This window comes from Cavia porcellus, unplaced genomic scaffold (assembly GCF_034190915.1).
Source record: "Cavia porcellus strain 051 isolate PalLab524CR breed Dunkin Hartley unplaced genomic scaffold, mCavPor4.1 scaffold_6, whole genome shotgun sequence".
NCBI lineage: Eukaryota > Metazoa > Chordata > Mammalia > Rodentia > Caviidae > Cavia > Cavia porcellus.
In genome coordinates, this window is record NW_026947489.1 from 66,272,065 (window position 1) to 66,294,190 (window position 22,126).

Genomic DNA, 22,126 nt, shown 5'->3' on the forward strand with positions numbered 1-22,126 from the left:
TGAAAGAAAGTGAGAAGGTGAGAGTTTCAGAGGGATCTGGGTAGATTATGATATTACGGATGTGTATATGCTGCAAGGAGAGAGCCAGTGTTTTGTTGTTCGAGGGAGAGACTAGATTCAGTTTTGGAATATGTTGAATTTGATAAAATCCCGAGAAGCCCAAGTCTTGAGGCTTTTAGTTTCTGTGTAGTGATGAAGACTGAACACAGGGGCCTTGCACGTGCTAGGCAAGTGCCGTTCCACTGAGCTGCATCTACAGTCCTAGAGGTGAATGTTTGTGTCGAAGGATTGGCAGGCATGGTGGCTGTTACGATTTAAGGCTAGTTGTCCCCCAAGAGCTTCATAGGCAGGGTCTTTGAAAGGTTATTGAATTATGAATGGGAGCTTCTAGCTTGCTTGTGGTTAGGAGGTAGGGACTGGTTGGAAGAGGCAGTCATTGGGGGCATGGGCTGTAAAAGTTCCTCTCCCTCCCTGGCTCCTATCTTCACTGTCTGTCTGGTTCCTGTCCATCCCACCTCTCTGCCATGCTTTCCTGCCCTGGAGCCACCTGACTTTAGAGTGAAAACTCTACAAACTGAGCCAAAAAGCCAAGCATGGTAACACACACTTGTAATCCCAGCGCTTGGAAGGCTGAGGCAGGAGGATTGTCTTGAGCTCAAGGCCAGCCTGGGTTACATAAGTGAGTTCAATACGAGTCTGCACTGCACAGTGAGACCCTATCTCAAAAAAGAAAACCAAAACTGAGCCACAAAAAATCCTTGCCTCCTTTAAGTGGTGGGTGTCAGGTATTGAGTTTCAGTAACAGGAAAGTACTATACCCTTGAAATCTAGTATCCTGGGAGACTGAAGCAGAAGGATTGCAAATTTGAACCCAGCCTGGGTTTCTCAACTTAGCAAGACCCTCCTCTCAAAATAAAAAAGAGCTTAGTATGTATCTCAGCAGGAGGCCTTAGATTCAGTCCTTACCGGGGGAGAAATGACATACATATTTATGGTTTGGAGACAGTTTGACTGGTGTTCCAAAGGTGTAGCATGATACAATCTAGCATGACAACAATAAAGCCCTAAGAAATGTCAGCATACAGAAGAAAAGGAAGATAGAAGGAACCTGAGCAGTCATTAAGGTAGGAGGCCAGGAGAAACTAAGGTAAAGCAGTGAAAGCAGGGTGTGTTGAGTAAGGGGCAGCAGTGCCTGGTGCCTGAGAGAAGTCAAGTGGAGTAGGGACAATGGCTCTGAGACACACTTCTCCCACTGAGCTTCTCTTGGCTACGGTGGAACCTCAAGCCAAAAGACGTTCCAAACTTGAAAAACGCACAGAATGTTTGCTTTCAGATTTACTGTTTCAGAGGGCTTATTTCATAAAAGCATTTCAGATACCCATTGATACACCATCCAAAGGTCATGTGCAATACCTCTTAGTAAATATAGAAGGAATGAAGAAATGAAAATCACTACTAGGCAAACACCACTGTAACCATTTTTGTAAACCAGATCTACCAATACATGCTTAAATCACTAGGCAAAAATTTGAAGAGAAATGATACATTTTTACATGGTCTTAAAGTAGCTCTCCCAAGATATTACCAATTACAGAAGAATAACTTTCTAACTTTGCAATAGAAAAATTCAGCAAGTATCACCTAAACCAAGCGTTCAAGATCAATACCACCAGCAATAAGAAATGCCTTCCCCCTGCTGTCTTCAGTAGAAGGATACATTTTAGTGGTATGCTTGCCAAAAATTTCCAGTCTCGGCTGCATTCTAATAAAATATCATACAAACTCTAATTGTAAGGCATTCTATAAAATAAGTGAGCCAGTATTCTTTCAAAGTGTCAAAGTAATGAAAATACAGGAAAGAATAAAAAACCATCACTGATTGGCAGTGACTAAGAAGACAGGTGTAATATGGGATCTTAGCAAAGGACAATAATGTAAAAATTGGTGAAATTTGAATGTGTGTAATGCAGTTATTAGTACTGTACTAACATTAATTTCCTGGTTTTGATAACTATGCTGTATGTATTAAGTTGTTATCTTTAGTTACAGGGAATTGGGTGGGAGTATATATAAATTTTTATAGTATTTTTATAACTCTTCTATAAGCCTGATATTATTACAAAGCAAAAAGGAACGTAATAATGTCATGTGTGTTGGATTTTTTTTTATCATAAAGGTGAGAGCTATAGTGAGACTCAAAGAGGAAGCTTCGCTAATCGTGAGAACTGACATGTTCGAAACTCTCACAGGCAGGCGCTGCTGAACAATTTATATGCAGAGGCAAAAGAGCACCAACTCCAGAGCTAAATCGAACTGTCTAGATTTGAAATCTGACTTCCGTTTATTGGCCTTGAGACCTTGAGCAAGTTACTTTACATCTCTGTGCTTCAATTTCCTCATCTATGAAATGAGTATAATAATTGAAGTCACATCTCATAGGGTTGTTATGCAGATTAAATGAACTAATTCATGTAAAGTGCTTAGAGAAGATAAGTAACTTACCCAGCATTACAGAGCTGGTAAGTAGCAAACTGGGATTTGAACTAATTGGTCTGATCCCAGAGCCTATGCTTCTAACCTCTGGTTATTGAGTTGTTGTACTGGCAGAAGGACCAACTGGCCTATATAGGCACCGGAATGACAGCATCCTGTCCTAAAGGGTTAGAGGAAGGGGGCCAGCCTAGAGGAGAATGCAGTCAAACCAGGTGCTTGGCTGCATTTGTTCTTGAGGCATTTTGCTGAGAAAATTTTGTCCTGGTACTTGTTTGTATGGTACTGAACACTCAAATTAGAACTTACAGGTGCTGATTATCTTGTAACTCACAACCCTTTCCAGCAAAAACAGTTTGTTAGGTACTCAGTGTTTTTAGTACTTGTCACATCTCCTGGAACCAATTAACAGCCAGTACCAAATATCATTAAGTCATTTTCTTCAATTAGATTTCAAGAAGGTAGGGTGTGGTAGCTGTTCTCACTGATGGTGGATCCCACCATCGAACGACTTCTGGTCTTTGTTTGTGGCGAGGTTGGAAAGATGTAAAATTTCCAAATTAGTGGTACCTTGTAAAAACAGTTTAAACTACAGAGCACTAGTCTAGTGCGTACAAGGACTGGGTACCGTAAGTCCCAACGCTGCAAAAAACTTTTTTTTTTTTTTTTTTCGGTCTTTTTCCTTTTTATCTGTACTGGGGATCGAACTCATGACTGCCTGCTTGCAAGGCAGGCGCTTATGCCGCTGAGCTAAATCCCCAGCCCCTGCAAAAAACTTTTAAATCTTTGAGCTTTATCAACTTTGGTGCCCATGTGAAAAAATGAATACTGTTCTTGGCTCTATCCAAAGACAGTTTGATTCATTTTCTGGACAAAGATCATGAACTTATACCCCATGGTCTCACTGTCTGATACTGTCATCACAAACCACATTTAGAGTCTGGACTGTGGCAAGTCTGAACTGCGATGTTCTATGATTATAAGACAAACACTAGACTTTAAAGACTGGAGACAGAAAATAATGTATTATACATAATTAATGTTTAAAACCATAAACTGAAATCATATTTTTGTTATTTAACTGAAATATAGTTTTAAAAATAAGTTCATCTTTTCCCTTTTCTTTTTTGTTTATTTTTTATTGGTATCAGGGATCAAACTCATGACCATGCACTTGCAAGGTAGGGGCTTATGCCGCTGAGCTAAATCCCCAGCCCCCTCCCTTTCCTTTTTAAATGTGGCTACTGAGCCTTTGAAATGACACAGGAACATTTTTTTGGATGGCACTACTCTAAAGAATACCTTTACATTTAATACAATGCATGCAAGAACTGTTAACGGTGTGATCACAGAGGCAATTGTAAAGGGAGGTACTCAGATCAAACACCGAGAACGCACACTCAGTGCAGCACATTTCCTCTGCTCCTGGCTCTGCCCAGACGTGTGCACACTTTAATAACTGGCGGACCTTTCACAAGCTTAGTAAGAAAAGGTAACTGTAGCTTTACTGTGTAGGAAAAGGCCTATAGGATAAAGCATCTGTTGCTTTCCTTTTCTTGGGGATGGAAGCCTGGGGCTGCTCTACTTGTGAGCTGCACCCCTCCACATCTCACTATCAAAGGTCTGAAAGTTGGAATTATTCAAATTACTACTTATAATTAATTCCACTTATGTATACTGTTCAGTAAAATTACTAACAATAATTATTTCGAAAACTCCAAATATTCCCTTTTTTTTTTTTTTTTTTTGAGAGAAGGTTTCACTGTGTAGTTTAGGCTAGCCTTGAACTTGTGATGATCCTCTTGCTTCACTGCTGGGATTACAAGTGTGCGCTAATGACACCAGCTTCATTTTATAAGTAAATTATTTGGGGCTGGGGATTTAGCTCAGCGGCATAAGCGCCTGCCTTGCAAGCAGGCAGTCATGAGTTCGATCCCCGGTACAGATAAAAAGGAAAAAGACCGGAAAAAAAAAAAAAAGTTTTTTGCAGTGTTGGGACTTACGGTACCCAGTCCTTGTACACACTAGACTAGTGCTCTACCAACCCCACCACTAGTCCCCTTAGATGAGGATTTTGGTGGCTTTTGTTTTGCTTTGTTTTTAGTGTGTTTTCTTGAGACAGTCTCACTCTTATGCTCTGGCCAGGCTCAAGGTCCTGGGCTCCAGTGATCTCCCCACCTTAGGCTCCCAAATAGCGGGGATGGCAGCTGTGTGTCACCACAGCCAGCTGACCTGACATTTTATTTGATTACAGTGTTTATCTTTTATACTTAAATAAAAAGACAGTGTAAATGTTTGTGGTCTTTACCTTAGCGACCTTTGGGGCGGCATTTTGCTTCAGTCTTTCAATTTATCTATGTATATGTTTTAATTTAGCAATTTCACATCTCAAAATTTATCCCATAGTTATGCGAACACACACACCAATTTATGTATGAGCATCTTCATTTTGGCATCATTTAATACATTTTTAAAAGAAAAGCCCATCAATAAGAGATTAAATAAATTAACACAGTGGAACAATCTGAACTATGAAAAACAAATAGCATGTTCAGCTCTGTGGAAGGGGGAGCAGGACACCAAACAGGAAGGGCGCTATTCATAGGTTAGAGATGTATTTTGAGAAGGGGGTTGTTAGGTGATCTTATCATTGTGTGACCATCACAGAGCGGTGATGGCAAATCTTTTACAGCTTTCAGTGACAATAAACAGGCTGTGATAGCACATGTGCCAAAAGTTTGCCACCGCTGTCATAGAGTGTGCTTACACACACCTGGGTGTTAGGGCGTGCCGCATGTGAGGCTAGCTATGTTGTTGTACACATGGCCATCACTGACCAGTACATGACTATATAAAAAATGCACTGTTTCTTTGGGGAAAATGCTATAACCAAATTAACATTTTTAATTACCAGTGATTATTTCTGGAGAATAATACTGGGAACTTTCCAGTTCTCTATGCATTACTGTACTTGGATTCTTGCTATAAGAATTATACAGTGGGCTGGGGATTTAGTTCAGCAGTATAAGCGTCTGTCTGGCAAGCGCAAAGTCATGAGTTTGAGCCCTGGCACCAAAAAAAAAAAAAAAGAATTATACATTAACTTCATAACTAATGAGTAGCAAGCAGATATTTTAGATATAATGATAGTTTTTTGATGTTTTCCCCATCTGATAAAGAGTACAAAATTGAAAGAGATATATATGATTAAAAATAGAAAACTGTTTTATGGTATTTCCACTCCTGGAATTATATGTGCCCATTCAGATATTGTTTAGGGGACAATACTATGTGAATAACAGAACATACGAAATTTGTGTGTACATGTGTATATATTAAAGTCACTATGTGAAACAGATCATCTGTATGTATAGGCACTGCATCTTTGTGGCAGCTTTATTTTCCAAATTTTCTGCAATTGAATAAAATGTAATTAGTGTTATTACTAATACTAATTAGTGAATAAAGTGTAATTAGTGAATTGAATAAAATGTAATTAGTGTTATTGTAGAATTCATTTCTTGAGAAAAGAATGAAATTTGAGGAACTGATATGTGTAAAAATGTTTCTAAAGGTGTAAAATATTCTATATACAAAAAAATAATTTTGATAGTGTTTTGCTCACCTAGCCTCTTCATTATGATGAGTAGAAAGGGATATGTCATTGAGTTATTTATGGTATAATTTGGTCTAAGTAAGGTCATATATTTGTTCAGCCCCCTTTACCAGAGAATCTCAATATACTTCATACAAAAGTACCCTTTTTTCTATTGGTTGGAAGTATAGGTACTCTGATTTAAATTTCTGTGACAGCTATGTAACACCTCAACTAAAGATCATGGACTCAAACTTGGCCTAAATGCAACTGGGTCCTTCATCTAAATACGGAAGCGAAAGCCCCACTGGGGCAGCTGCCTTGAGCCTGTTCTCACTCAGAGCCAGTGGCAATAAGCGATCACGTTGGTGAGGAACCGCGTTCAGGTGTGGTGTCACTGCCTGTGCTGTTGCCAGCAAGGAGCATTAATGACGCCGAGAAATGATGAAGATGTCCGCAGAGGAGCAGAATGTAGTCAGGTCCTCAATGAGTTTTGTCTGAAATAATGTTCAAGGGTTTGTATATTGCTCAAAGGCACAAATGTATCTACTCATGTTTTGAGTGGTGATGTAAATGGATCTGTATTGAACCACTGTCATTTGCAATGTTCCGTTACCAGATTTTTTTTCCTATAGCAGTAAGGAATCTACAGTTGTGTGTGCTAAGTGTTCTGCTCTAGAGCCCCATGTCCCTGTGATCAGTTCTGGAGTGGTTTGCTCACAGGATACTCTTCCTTTGCTGGGTTATAGTTACTAATATCACTGTCTGATCGTTTCTGGCTTTGTTTAGGTTTCACGTCCTTAGCAAGCTCCTGAGCTTCATGGCACCTATTGACCATACGACAATGAATGATGACGCTAGGTGAGTAATAGATTAATTATATGTCTCAAATGGCTTCATGACAGCCTGATATTGACCTGTTCTACACCCCGTCGCCCTCTTGTTTCTTCTTATCAGTTAACCATTTGTCTTTGGCCTTATAGCAAGGATCCTTGCTACATCTCTTTACTCCCATAATTACCGGAAAGCCAAATCAAAAATTTCCATAAATCTCAGTGCTGCCTCTGGTGGTTGGTTTGTTTTTACTGTTTTGTTTTCAGCTTTATTCTGGGACTCTGGGACATCAGAGGTCCTCTCTGAGGGTCAGGATGGCCATGCTATGTGCCTTGAATTCTGTGCATATGCTTTCTAGAGGGTGGCTCTGGAGATTGAAAGAAGTACAGTACATGCTCATTTTATAAAGCTGACATGGTGGAAACATACACAGAAAAGAAATGGATACTCAGAGCCGGGCGTGGTGGCTCATGCCTGTAATCCCAGCACTCGGGAGACTGAGGCAGGAGGAGCGTTGTGAGTTCGAGACTAGCTGGGCTACAAAGTAAGCTCAAGGCCAACCTGAACTGTATAGCGAGACCCTGTCTCAAAAAGACAAAATAAAAAAAAAAAAAAAATGGATACTCATATAGCAATAAGTTACTGATTTTTAAAGAACCCTGTAACTTATAGGACTGGAGATACAGCTCAGCTGTGAAGTACTTGCTTAGCACATGTGAGGCCTTTCGAATCCCTAGTATGAGAGTGGGTTCTTCCACATTTAGTAATTGGCATCCTACTTACTATTGGTTTTCTCTTCTCCCACATTTATTTAACATTCATTGATTTATTTTCAATGATACAGACTGACGTGTTCATATTTTATTTATTGATTTATTTTTGTTTGGATGTTAAAATTGTCCCAGATTAATGGAAGCTCCTTCAAGCTGGCTTGTCTTTTGAAGTGTCCCTGCTGATCTTAGAGTATTTCTTTACTCTCTGGCACAACAGGATGTTCCAGTCTTATCTTATACCTTCCTGGTGTTAGCTCTGAAGTCAGCCTTTCTTTTTTTTTTTTTTTCCCCTGATGCCAGGGATTGAACTCACGACCTCGCTGAGTGAAACCCCTAGCCTCTAGTCAGCCTTTCTTTTTTTTTTTTTTTTTTTTTTTTTTTTTTTGTCTTTTTCCTTTTTATCGGTACCGGGGATCGAACTCACGACTGCCTGCTTGCAAGGCAGGCGCTTATGCCGCTGAGCTAAATCCCCAGCCCCCTTTTTTTTTTTTTTTTGTCTTTTTCCTTTTTATCGTAGTCAGCCTTTCTTAAAGGAGCCCTTATTCTTTGAGGTGGGTGATGATCTTTCGGGACCGAGATCTGAGTTCTGGCGGGCTCACTGCAAGTGGCGGTTATCGTTTCGGGCCTCTCAGCGTGTAAACCTGGCAGGGTGTGAATATTCACGGGCACAAACAGGATGACCACAGTTAGCGTCTCAGACTGCTTCGTCTTGGGCTCTGTGGGTTCTTTTTTAGTATGTGCTTGCTTTTGTTTTTTTACATAATTGAAATTATATCCTACTATATTTTATATACCATGAGCATTTTCATACCATTAAAAATACTCAAAAATTTGTTGGTCGGTGAGATGTGGTACAGTAGTAGAGCACTTGCCTATCATGCACAGGGTGCTGGGTTTGATCCCCAGCCTGCAACAGAAAATGCCCCAGCCTCCCTGCCAGCCAGTATACTTCAGTTTCTCAGCTGCCCATGTGAGAGCTTCTGTTCCAATTCCGGCTGCTTCTGGTCTCTTAGAAACAGCTGCTCACTGTGATGCACATCGTATAAACTAATCCCCAATTAACAAGCCATTCTGCCTCTGCACTTCTGCTTGCTTATCCCATAAAAGCCGTAGACCTCCAGAGATCTGGGCCTGATATTTTGGGAGTAGTCCCCATCAGTGCCCATCAACATACATAAAGCTGCCTCCAAATCCTGCGTATTGTTTTGGTGTTTCTGCTTGCCATTGCAGCACCACAAAAATAAGTAATTAAGTTTTAAAAAGCTAAAAAATTTAAGTGATTGTGTAGTATTTTTATAATACTTTACTTAGTTCACACTGCCTGTTCTGATATTTAAAGTATTTTGAATTGTCACTGAATAATGCCATGGTACACATTTTTAAACATGTATTTACCAAGTGAATTGTTGGTTATAATCTGGACACATAGGAGTTTTACCAACTTATCCTTCACTTTTTTACTTGAAAATAGGTTATTAACATTCCTTGTCATATTTTTATTCCACTTGCCTGGAAAGTGGTAGATCTTCAGGTTTAGGGAAACACAACTGTTATTTCTCTTTTGATGTGTTTAGTGCTTTGAATATGAAACGTCTTAAGGGTTATTCTGAGTACATTTACATCCATTTTTGTGATCTCATATGTTCTCCTGTGCTTCCAAAATGAATGCAAGGGGCCCCAGGGATATGCTGGGATGGCTAGCAAGGCTAGCAAGACCTTGTCTCAAACAAAACCAAAAATTTACTTGACAATGACTGTACCATGTAGGATAATGATCTCTAAGAAACAGTCTGAGCATAGCAGCATACGTAAATGCAGGGTTATTTTTCTGATCAGGTCTTCCTAGCAGAGCTAGGCAGATGTTAGTAGCGGCTTACTTTTCTCATTAACATAAGGACCAGCATCGCTCCGTCTTTCCCTGTGTCCCTGCAGATGGCTGCTGCAGTTTCAGCCACCAAACATACATGGCAGGAAGGCAGGAAAAAGAGAAAAATGATGGCAACCATATCTGTGGGGTTTTTCTTTTCTATTTTTTAAATTTTCCTTTCCTTTCCTTTCTTTTCCCTTTCCTTTCCCCTTCCTTTCCTTCCCTTCTCTTTGCCCTTCCCTTCTCTTCCCCTTCCCTCCCCTTCCCTCCCCTCCCCTCCCTTCCCCTCCCCCTTCCTTCCCTTTCCCCATTCGGTATCTTTCCTGAGGATGGCCAGGCATGCGCCATATCACTGCTTCTGCTTTGTAGTTTGAATAGGCCAGGTTAACTGAGTATGTAAATGGACAGTAGCCCTTTCTGCGTGTAGTATGAGGATTCCAGGGGCAGTTGTTTTGATCCCTTATCTCAAACAAAAGGAAGCAGTAAAAACTTGCCCTGCTTGTTTCTCTTTAGTGAAAAAACCAAAGTGGAAGTAATGGAGTGCAGGCAGCCCCCCGTCCCTGGGCTCTCCATCCATAGATTTAGCCAGCTGCAAATTGAAAATACTTGGGAAGGCCAGGTATAGTGGTGTATACCTGTAATCCCAGCACCCAAGATCTGAGGCAGGAGGATGGCCGTGAGTTCGAGACCAGCCTAGACTACGAAGTGAGTCCAGGCCAGCCTGAACTACATAGCAAGACTGTGTTTCAAAAAAAAAGAGGAAACAAAATACTCGGGGGGGGGGGGTGCATGTATTGTGAGCATGCACAGACTTTTCCCCTTGTCATTCCCTGAACAGTATATAGCTGTGTGTATAACGTTACATTGTGTTAGGTATTGTGGATAATGTGAAGACGCTTTAACCCAGGCAGTGGCGGTGAGCCCATGGCACGTCCGCGACATCTGGCGGTGTGTTATCACTCAAAGCTCTGAAAGGTTTGCCATCCCTGACAGGATGTACATAGGTTACGTCAAATGGTGTGTCTCTGTGTGTCAGGGACTGGGTGTTGCTGGATGGCAGCTGAAGGTGAGGAGAGGGCTGTCCTAGAAGTGATCCTCCAGAGACCCTGGGGACAGCCGTGCTGTGGAGGTAAACTTTTGCCATCACAGTGTGTGTCCCATTCTGTGTGCTGGATGGGAAGCCTTGAGCTGTTAGGGTGTCAGTATCACTGCACGTGACTTTTCCTCCAGTTTTGGTTTTCATGGGGGCAGTGTGCATACAAATGCATATATGTATGTATGTGTGTTTGTAGAAATTTGTAAAACACAATTTAGAGGTAGAGCAGGACTTTATAAAAGCATGATACTAGGGCCAGAAGCCATAGAGAGAAAGTATCATTAAGGCTTGATTATAGAAATTGTGATTGGTGGACCAGGGATTTAGCTCAATGGCTTAAGCACCTGCCTGGCAAGCATGAAGTTGTGAGTTCGATCCCTCAGTATAGTACTACATGCAAGAGTTGTGCAAGTAAAAGCAAAGCTATCAAGTTGGCATTTTCTCTGATCAATTCTTTGTTATGAATACTGCAATGTATATACTATATATGATTCTTCATTTAGCAACCAATTCATTTAATGGCCTAGTCACAGGACTACAACTCAGACTTTAAACGAGGAACCACTGCCTTTCTTTCTCGTGGCAATCCTCCTGCCTTAGTCCCCCAAGTGCTGGGATTACAGGGATGCACCACTCTGCCCAGCTATAATTCTTTTTTTTCGGGGGGTCTTTGTGACACAGGGTCTCGTTATGTACTTCAGGCTGGCCTTGCACTTAGTAAGTAGCCCAGCCTGGCCCTGGTGATCCTTCTGCCTCACCCTCCCAAATGCTGGAATTACAGGTGTGTACCACCATGCCTGGCTTGTAATTCTGTTTTTGAGTAAACAGATAAGCAAGTAACATGCCCCTTGTCCAAGCTAAGGCACATAATAACAAGTATGAGAAAAAGGAAAGGGGAACCAGATGAGAAGGGCAAAGAGGCAGGGCGTGTTAAAAAAGAAACAAACTGCATGTGGAGCCACTCCACAGCTGATTATAAAATGCGTGAATTGCAAACATGTATGAATAAATTTCTAAAAAGTAAAAATAAAAAAAGAAGCAGAAGCCTCAGGGCTTGCCGTCTGCCCCGAGAGGACTGCTCTGTGTGCTGTGACTGTGTGCTCAACTTCAGACTTCTAGTCTTGGGAAATAAATCACTTTTTAAGGAAAAAGAAATACTCTTGTCCAAAAGGCTTGAGACCAGAAGTGTTTCAGATTTTGAAGTTTTCCAGAGTGTGAAATATTTCCATATACTCTACTGGCAAAAAGTTTCAGATTTCAGTTTGCAGATTAAGGGAACCAACCTTACATGTGTAACAAGGGGAAATGCCCTTAGAACAACTACTGTACTGTCAGGGGAAAGTTATTTTGTTATCTACACAGCGTTTGTCATAGGCTCAGTCATACTTTCAAAGTAATCAGGCAGGTGTATGTGCGCAGAGGTATGTGTGCATCACAGTGCTTAAGGAGTGTCTGCAGAGTCTCCTTGATAGGAGAGTGCTGTTAACTGAGCTTGGTGTTGCCCACTCAGCGCTCCGGGAGGCTGAGTGGGAAGATCTCACTTCAAGACCAGCCTGGGCAGTTTAGCAACTTACAGCAGGACCCAGTCTCAAATGAAAAATAAAGGGCTTGGGGTGTAGCCCAGGGCAGAGGCCCTCGGTCTGCCCTTTCGTACGCCCCCACCCCCAGTGTGTCTACTTACAACATGGAATGAAGTCCAGGGATGCAGCTCAGCGGCATAAGCGTCTGCCTGGCAACTGTGCAGTCGTGAGTTTGATCCCCAGTACCAAAAAATAAAATGGAATGAAGGGGGTGAAGAAAACTTGGAATATTTTGTTTTTGTGTTTCTGCCCAGCTGTCTCTAATCTTTGCCATAGGAGTACATTCTTATTAGCTGCTTTTAAGAAATAAACTCTGAAACAGTAACGTCAGACTGTTTATTAAGGGTAGGATAAAGTAAAAGGTATGTTTTCTTCCTGTTGTATGTGTTTCTGTAATGTTTGAATTTTTTACAATAAGCTTGTGTTTATATCAACAGAGGAAAGATATTTTCATTTTGAAAATTGCATAGGTAAAATGTAGAGAGACAGCTGGAAATTCTGATTATTTCTCCACTGAAGTATAGAAATGAAATATCATCTCTCATCCCTAGTTTCTACACAAAGTGATTTTTAAATGTTCCATTTTAAGCACACAGCCCTTTAATTATGGCAAAACACAGGTAACCCGAAATGTCCTGCCCATCTGATCTGTGTTGCCAGGGCAGTTTCCCCACAATTCCTGGTTTACCTGGGGCCGGAAGGCGCCCCTGCTGCCCCTTAGCTGCTCCCTGCTCCAATGCGCTGGCCACAGATCCACCTAGATGGATTAATCGCAGTGGCGCATAGTTTTTGGTGCTTATCCTAAACTCTATCACTGTTGTCCATGTTGAGCTCAGTTGGTTGTATTTATATCATTATGGTTGTGTTTATATGTATTATGGTTGTATTTACATGCGCAGTTGGTTGGACTGAAATGAAACTGTAACACAGTCTCTCGGTATGGGCAAGAAGAGGAGAAAGAGGTACTTTCTAAAAATAGTGGCATCTTTATATTTTTCCTCCTGTGATGTGTTCATAATGTTATTTAGTTAGATTTTGCTGATACAGATTGTTTTTCTGCCAGGTGTGGTGGCACACACTTGTAATCCCAACACTTGGGAGGCTGAGGCAGAAGGATCATCAGGGCCAGGCTGGACTACTACACAGCAAGACCTTGTTTCAGAAGGGAAGGGAAAAAAACCCTCATGTTAGAAATTTTTCTATTCAAGTGATCTTTTTTTAAACCTTTTAAAATGCAGAGTATATCAGCTGAGTCCCTGATATCAAGTTTCCCCTTGGGGACATTTCTTTCTAGGTATGCTTAGGATACTGGTCTAACACTTCGAGGCCTGTCTGTAGTGTGCCTGAAGAACTCCCCGCCCTAAAATTCCTCATCACCCTTAGGTTATGCATGTTTGCACCAAAGGGAGGAGGTCACCTCGAGCTTAGATGTGACACTGGCTTTGCTGAACCCTTGATACTCTTCACAAGCAGCTCCCAGAGCAGCTGCTGTCTGCCCTTCAGGGTCATTTTAGCCGCAAGACAGGGAACCCAGTGATTGTGGTGGTTGCTGAGAGGGGGGAGGGTTAATGTCTCGCTGGTAAGGTGTTCCAGCAAACACATTGTCACACCGAAAGGCAGCAGGTCCATAGGTACCTGCACGATTTTTAAGGCCACTATTCACTTCTGTGTTGAAGTTCGTTGAACTCCTGGAGAACATTTTAAAAGCAGCTAACTTTATGTGGTATACAAACCCAGGCTTCTGTTAGAACAGAGGGAGTTTGCTGTGAAAAAGCAAATGATCTTTACTGTGGTTCAGACAGAGTGAAGAATTTGGGTGTTGCAGAAATATTCAACTGCTTTTTGTGTGTTTTATGCAAATTTTCATTAATCTTTGTCTCTGCTTGTGTGGATGGAATTCAGGGCAAATGCGAGTGTGGCTGTGGGAGAGGTGGGCTGGGGCAGGGCATCCAACCGGCAGCTACCTGCCCGGTGGCTGGCGCAGTTTGTGTGGTCAGCAAGGAGAGGTCCGAGTGAGAGCTGCGTGTGTGCTGAGGAAACCCGACTTTGCCTCGCACAGACGGCAGCTCTAACGAGGGCTTAGCGTTTCATAAACTTGGTTCTGATGCTACTGTTTGTTAAGTGGGCAGGTTATTGTATTCTTTACATAGCTGTTTTTTAATGCAGAAATGGTAGCAACATTGACACTATGTACTCCATTCCTTTGCAAGGAACTTAAATTCTCAGTTTTAATTTCAGCATCCATTCTCTCCCCAAATTAAAAATGACCCTTCCCACTCCTTTTATTAGTGCTTCTGGCTTTAAAAAAAGAACAAGGAGAGAGCAGATCATGTGGTCTAAAGTCCTAAGCACCAAAGGCATTATCATTTTGCTTCTGGGATTTGAGAAGAGAGAGGCACAGATGCAGTCCCGTCTTCTCGGTGGTGGCCGCCGTCCCTGCCCGGTGTCTGGAGGCTCGTTGGTGTAATGGAATTCCTCCAGGCAGTTTGTCCTCAGCTTGCCTTTTTTGTGCTTGGATCTTTACTCAAAAAAATGGGCATACGCGCTAGCCTGCCGATACTGTTTCTGCCCCAGCTGTAACTCAGAGGTCACCGTCACTGTGCGTACTCCTCCTCTTTGCCTGCTTTGCCTCTGTCTTTGATAGAAATACGCACTGATTGTGGTGAAATACTCTGGCGTAGCTTGCTCAGCATTTGAGAGCACATCTGCTAATAACCCCCAGAAATACCCTCCATAGATCATTTTCTCTTGGTTAAAAACTCCCAGGCAAGAATCTTTAAAATACAGTTGTTTTCTCTGAGGCTTCTTATCTCCTGAAAGGACACAGGTTATTCTGACAGGTGAAACAAGTCCAGGCAAATATGCAACACTGATCTAATCAGCAGGAACAAGAGCAATGTTTTCGCTGGTGCCGCCTTTTACCAGCATCATTAAAGGCTCCCATTACTCTTTTATTAGTGGTTCCCTCTCTTATCAGATTACAGAATGAACATAACTCATAGCTGTGATTTGATCTCTTGTTAAAGAGGATTACAGCTTTGCATTAACTCGGATTGACACAGTTTATAATTCGCTTGTTGCTGCTCAGGCGAGTGGTGTCACATGTTTAACCCTCCGGCAGTGCCAAGGGGAAAGGACCCATATATCATCATTAAAGATGGCGCCCACTCCACAGCCAGGGGCTTCCCACCCGTAAGCCAGCAAGGACAAAGGAAAGACTCCCAAGTTCAAGCCTGAGACCGGGGCCAGAGTCTTAAAACAAGATTGAACAGGAAACACTGCTGCTGTTTCTTCTTGATTCGCTGCTATTCAGGCACCTGCTACACACGCACACACATGCACGCATGCACAGCCAGGCACCCGCTATACACACACACACGTGCGCACACACACACACACACAGCCGGGGATTGAACCCAGGGTGGGTCTTGCCATGAACCCCTGAGCAGGTCTTGTTATGTTATGTTGGCCAGACTGGGCTCAAACATGGAATCCTCTGCCTCCCAAACTGCAGGGATTACAAGCATGTGCCCCCATACCCAACTTGTTCAGCCTTTTATTCTAGAGAATTTGCATTGTCAAATTGAAGCCTTGGTTCCAAGCAGGAGGTGGTGATAAAAGCTTATCTTCTGAAAGAGATTGCAGATGCTGAACAGATACACCCTTCTTCAAAATGGGGTTTCTTGACCTAGTTCTTCATTCTCTTCAAAGAATTATAAATTCTCTTTTTTTCCTCAAAAGAATATTTCATGTTGTTTACTGTGCATATGAATCTCTCCCTTTTTTTCTCTCTCTCAGGTTTTTTTGTTTGTTCGTTTGTTTTTGCTTTTAGGCAGGGTGTCACTGTGGCAACCCTCCTGCCTCTTAGCCTCCCAAGGGCTGGAATTACAGGTGTGTGCCACCATGCCTGGCCTAAATGTTTGTTAAAGTTCTTTTACTTTATTATTATTGGTTTTCTAAAAATACTGTATCTCACAACTTTTATATTTATCACAATTAAGTAACTTGTTAAACACAAGTAATTTGTTAAAAGTTTAAAAAGTGGGTAAACAATAGTGGAGTGTTTGCCTTACTCTGGATTAGTTGTTCATGCGTGTTGTTTCTCACGGGATCACAGAGCTGACATTAGGGTACCGAGATTTATCTATCCTAAGTCTTCCACTGTTTCTGATTGACAATGAAATGACCCAGGTGCTCATCACATCCACTTATTGAGCATTTGCTGTGCGTTAGACTTTGCCCTGAGCCCCTTGTATAGATTTTCATTCTGTCTGTATGAGAAACTGGTAAAGCGTTTGGCATCTGCATGTTAAGCTACTGGTAAGTAACCTACCCAAGTTAGATACCAAGTAGCAGAACCAGCATGTGCATCTGCGACCGTAGCCTGTGCTCCCTACTTGTGTTTCAAGGAAATCAGCGAATTTTAGAAATGCATGGGATGGTATGCCAAAGGCAGGGGCCCTTCCCTAAGGGTCCTTTGTTTCGTTCTGTGTTTGGTGGTGCTGGGGGATGAGCCCAGGACCTTCACCCTGAGCTGCAGCACTGAGCTGCAGCCCAGCCCTGCTTCTATTTTCCATTTTGAGAGAGGGTCTCACTTAGTTGCCCAGGCTGGGCTTAAATTTATCCTTGTGCCCCCTGAGATAGTAGGTGTACACCACTATGGCAGGCTAGGCTTAATAAATTAAAAAGTTCTTTAGCAGAAGTTTTCAAACTTCAGGAAATGTAAAGTATTAACATACTTTTGGCACAGTGGCACCCACGTGCCTATAATCCCGGCATTCTGGGACGCTGAGGCAGGAGGATCTCAAGTTCAAGCCCAGCCTGAGCAACTTAGTAACCCAGTGAGACTGTCCCAATATGGAAAACGTTAAAAGGCTGAGGGTGTACTTTAGCGGGAAGGCACCTGTCACCTCTTCCTTAGAGGCAGTGTCTTCTTCCCTTAATAGAAACAATCTGTGCTCTTAAAGAAGACTTGGAAATTACAGAAAGGACAAAGAAAGCTTCATCTGTCACACTGCGGGGTCTCTCTGCAGAAGTTTGTGTAAAAATACTTTACACAGATATCTGTATGTATATTTGAGTTGTTTTTCCAGGTAACTTAGCATTGTAAGATTTTAATGCCATTAATTAAAGGACTTTGAGAATAATGTACACTGTGGGAGCTGAGGCAGGAGAACCGCAAGTTTGAGTCCAGTCTGGGCAACTGAGTGACTTAAGGAGACCCTGTCTCAGAATAAAATATGAAAAGGGATAGGATACAGCTCAGTGCAGCTCCCCTGGGTTCAGTCTCCAGTACCTAGATAAATGAATAAATTCTATTATGGAATATTTATATTGTGAGATAATTAGCTTGCTTCTGTTTCACTTGCATTTGCAGTAATGCTGCAGTGAACATCCTTATGCAGAAACCCTTGTTGTAAGGTTTTACTGATCTCTTTGAGTAGGTTCTTAAAAGGGTGGTTCCTGAGTGTCCCTTGCAGAGAGTCTGGGAGGGCTGTTCTAATTCCGTTCCTGCCAGCTGAGCTGAGGTATATGTCATTGCACCTTTGCTAATAGGAAATTATCTTCTAGCGGTATTTTCAGTTTTGATGTGCTGTGTTCTCACTCATAAATTCATAGCAGCTATCACCTTATTGAGGACCCACAGTATACTAAACTAAATGTATTTATCCTTTCTATTTTTGTGTCATTAGTGTCTGGTTTTTTGGTTTGTTTGTTTTTGAGACAGTCTTGTTATATACTTCAGGCTGGATGGGGCCTTGCTATTGTAGTTCAGGCTGGCCTTGAACTCCTGCAGCCCAGGCTGGCCTCAAACTTGAGGTGATCCTTCTGCCTCAGCTTCCCAAGTAGTGCTATTACAGATGCACACCACGATGCCCGAACTTAGTGTCTGTGTTTTTATCCTTTGTGCATTTTTTCAGTTTTTCTTTGTAGTTTGTATTAATTCTGTATTTTATGATTACATACTATACTTTATGATTTACCTTTGTTTTTATAAATTTTTGCTATTTTGTTTGCCTGTTGATGTTAATGACTCAACTGGTCACAAGTAAACTTGATTTTTAATAAAAAAATACAAAACTCTTTCTCCCTCGTGCTTTTTTGTTTAGGCAGTGCTTCTTGTATCCCAGGATTGGTTTTTCTCCTATATTTTCATTTAGTTTCACCTGGTTTCTTACTTTTAATCTGGTCAGAGCACTCATTATAGTGCACTGCCCAGTGGTCTCCACCTGCCATTTCTACTGCCCAGTTTTGCCTCCCCCGCCGGTCTCCCCTCCCTCTCTCCCTTCCTCCCCGCGCCTGCTCCCGCTGTCCTGCTGTTGCTGGCGGAGCATGCTCGGGTGCTGGCCCAGCGCTTTGCACTGAGCTGCAACCCCCGCCCAGATCTTGGTCAGTGCTTCCCTCCGTCACAGTCACAGCTGCCTAAACACCAGCCTCTGATCTCCAAATTCACCTTCCTTGTGTGTCACTGGGGCACACCTGCTTTTCTTTGCCTACAGGATAAAATCACACTCTCAGGAGACCTTCAGATACGTGTCCCCTTGCTGCGACCTCACTCTCCTTGCCACCTGCTTCAGCAGCACACCCTCATGCCATCCAGGGTGAACCCCTGCAGCCCCGGAACAGCTCCCTGTCCCTCCCCTGTGTCTCCATCCTGATCCCTTAACCAGGAGCCCCTGCAGCCCAGCCTGCTGTGTCCTTTGCTGTGGAAACTTCTCAGTCCTCACGGAGATACAGGTGTCCCCATCCCCCACCGAGCGGATGGCTCTTTATCCTTTGAGCCCCTGTTTTATTTGTTCCTCTTCAACAGTATTCCTTAAAAGTTTGCAGGCATACTTATGAGGGATGGCTTGGGCTGGTTTGTTTTGCTAAGAATGTTAAACCTCCTAAGGAAGTGATTATGTTTTCTGTAATCCTGGGTTTGGTGTCTTAAGGTTTTACCCTCACCTGTGGGGTGAGGTGTTTTCATTCTGACAGTACCTTGCCTTAGCGTTCTGCAGCACAGTGCCTGGCTCCAGTAGCTGTCAGCCCTCCCCAGGGGGAGAACGGCCGGGCTGGGCACGGTGTGCCAGTGCTTGATGCTAAGACGTCTGCTCTGTGTGCCTCACTGTTTTCTTATAAAGTCAAAACGGTCCTCTTGCTCATTAGATTTTTGAGGGTGGAATGCTCCTTTTAATTTCTTGTTTCTTAGGATCATTTTAAATGTAATCATTACAGATAATTATTCAAATAAACAAAATTTGGGCTTTCATGAACAGTATCTGTAGATTCTGCCACTGTCCCTTTGCCTGCAATGTAGAGAGACAGACACTCCTTCATTGCAAACTTAAAACAGTTGGTGACAGGCTTCTTGTCTGAGACACCTTTGAAGACCTTCAGCTTACAAGTCTTTGTACGATTGCTGGTAAGATTATTTTTTCAAGCAGTCCTATAAAATGGAAGAAGAGGCGTTTCTCGCCTCTTACGGAAATCTCTCCACATCCCCCAGCTCCTCTGATATACTGTCCTCCGCTCTGTGGCACTCTGTGTGTCGTGTTGTATATGGGGTCCCTCCCAGGTTGCCTCCTGATCACTTGTGGTGAACGTCTCCATTGTGGCCCGCTGCACTGCTGGAGGCCGGCTCACAGCTCTGTTGGAAAAGCCCTAGAAATAAAGAATGCAACTCGGGACTTCTCATCCCCAGCCCTTTGATTAGAAGGGTTTGAAGGTCATTTTTACTTAGGAGCAACTATAAGAAAAGATCTTCCAAGAACACTTATTTTTTCATCACTTCTAAGAGTATAACCTTTAACTCTGTGTTCTACCCTAGGTTTTCTCCTGCCATCTTAGCTGTGATATTTATACCAGGTTTGGTTTCTGGTGGCCCTCCTGCAGAGCATGGGTTACTATGGAAACAGAGGGAACCCATAGGCCTGTGTGATGACCAGTTATAGCTTTAGGTCAGTTTTTTGGACTGCTTTTAGGATTTGTTTTAGTAAGAAAATAATTCCAAAATGGATTTTCTGTGTATTAACAAGGCATAATAGAATATGGTTTAGCTTCTGGGATTTTTAGTGTTGGTATTGTCAAATCCGAAGAAGATATGGGCATTCATTGCCTGGGGTGCTGCACTCCAGAGGGGCCTCCTTCCTGCCCAGGGCACTGTCACTGATTCCTGCAAGCAGATCTGAGGAAGCCCTGACCACACCTTGTCTCCCAGCCATTTCTGCCTCTGGGGAACAGAGCACTTTATAAACATTAACTCCTTTACATCTGGGCACCTCCACTTGAAAATTAAGATGGAAGGCTCTTTCCTCTCCAGCATAAGCCAGGAAACATCAGCCAGAGAGAGAAGCATGTGGTCAGAGGCAGGTAAGGCTAGTGCCCCGGTGTGTGGGGTCCCAGTAGCGTGGGCCTGCCCAGCAAGAGTGGCCACTGACACCAGCAGCCGCGGTCTCTTTTCTGCTTCTCAGGATGGTGGAGCCTGGGCCTTTTGTCCCTTGTGTGAAATGCTGCGAAGACAGCAATTGTTCTTCAGTGCTTTGTGCTCCTTTATAAGAAAGAAGAAATCGATACACATTTTCTCACACACACACTTGGCAGCCCTCTGCTGCCTCTTCTGCAGCTCCATCCTGACCACACACTGAAGCTGAGTGCAGCTTCCAGGGGAGAGGTGCAGACTTCTCACTTCACATGCACCAGTCGAGCTCTTTAAAGCCGGTCAGCTACTGCCGAGGCCGTCAGCCTGCTGGCCTCAGGGCTGGCTGGGGGGAGCCACAGTCCTCTTGTCCTGTCGCAAGCCAGGGGGAGTCCTGGGCTGTATCCTGGAGACTATTTTCCTGGCAAATATCTGACCAAACCTTCCTTTATCCAGATTGGTTTCTTGCTTACAGAGGAGGGAAGAAGTTCTTTGTAGGATCTGTTAGAAACCAAAAAATGATGGAAGCAGCAGCTTGCATTTGAAAAAAAATTAAGCTTAAAGTATCTAAATAAAAACTTTATCCCAGGTTGTTTTATTTTTTAATTAGAAAACATGGAACAAATATCTGTAATTTTGTGTTAGAGTGTACTGCCATTCAGCAGTTAAGTGTAGAATAACAAAGAATTTGCTGCCATTATTAACAGCAGTATAATTTAGGGACAGAACAGCCTTGCAGGTGGGTTTAGCTGTTCTGTGTGGGGCTGCAGGGCAGGCCGCAGGCTATAGGCCTTCTTTCCACGAGGCACCTGTTAGAGCCCAGAGCAGGCCCAGCATGCGGGCTGGGCACTGAGGGAAGGAGGAGGCTGAAAGCCGGAGTGGGAGAAGGGAGACAGGAAGACCCTTGAGGAGGGAGGAGGAGAGCCCCCTGGACACTGGCCTGGATCGCGTGGGGTGGAGCAGCTGGGCGGGCAGCAGCCGGGCCGCTTGCTCCTGGGGTCAGGCAGCCCTCAGTGTCCGCCGCTACTGCGGGAGTTGCTGCCTCTCTGTCTATAGTGCAGCTTTCACTTTTGGAGTAGTTCTGAATTTCTGAGTAATGTGTTCCCAAAGTGGTAGCTGAGTGCCTCGCTGAGACTCTGGCAGAAGATGAAACCCCTCTCTCTTTCCGCAAGTTGACCCCACACAACTGGAGGTTAAAGTGGAGCCGAGAGATGCATCTTGAGCCCAGGCAGCAGTCCTGGTAGGACACAAATGTAACAGGGTGTCAGTCTCACCTTCCCTGCCGTGGGAGGGAGTGATTCACGTCTAGGCAGCGAAGCATCCCCTGGCTTTTAACAGGAGCCGTTAGAGGGGCTGCTGTTTGAACAAGGAGCTTCATCTTCCTGAAGCCAGCAGTCACAAAACCGTAAACACAACACCAGCCAACTCTATTGCCAGGACCGCAGTGGCTTGACGTTAATATTATCTCCAGCAAGGCTGAGAGCTCAGCAGTC

At 43.2% G+C, this 22,126-nt stretch overlaps 1 protein-coding gene across 1 annotated transcript in view; it reads left to right on the plus strand.

Moving 5' to 3' along the window:
• Nucleotides 1–22,126, plus strand: part of Aatf (apoptosis antagonizing transcription factor) — a 97,395-nt gene that overhangs the window by 66,919 nt on the left and 8,350 nt on the right. Inside the window, exon 11 of the mRNA XM_063249620.1 lies at nucleotides 6,875–6,946. Coding sequence (XP_063105690.1) covers nucleotides 6,875–6,946 — 72 coding nt within the window. The remainder of the gene's footprint in view (nucleotides 1–6,874; nucleotides 6,947–22,126) is intronic.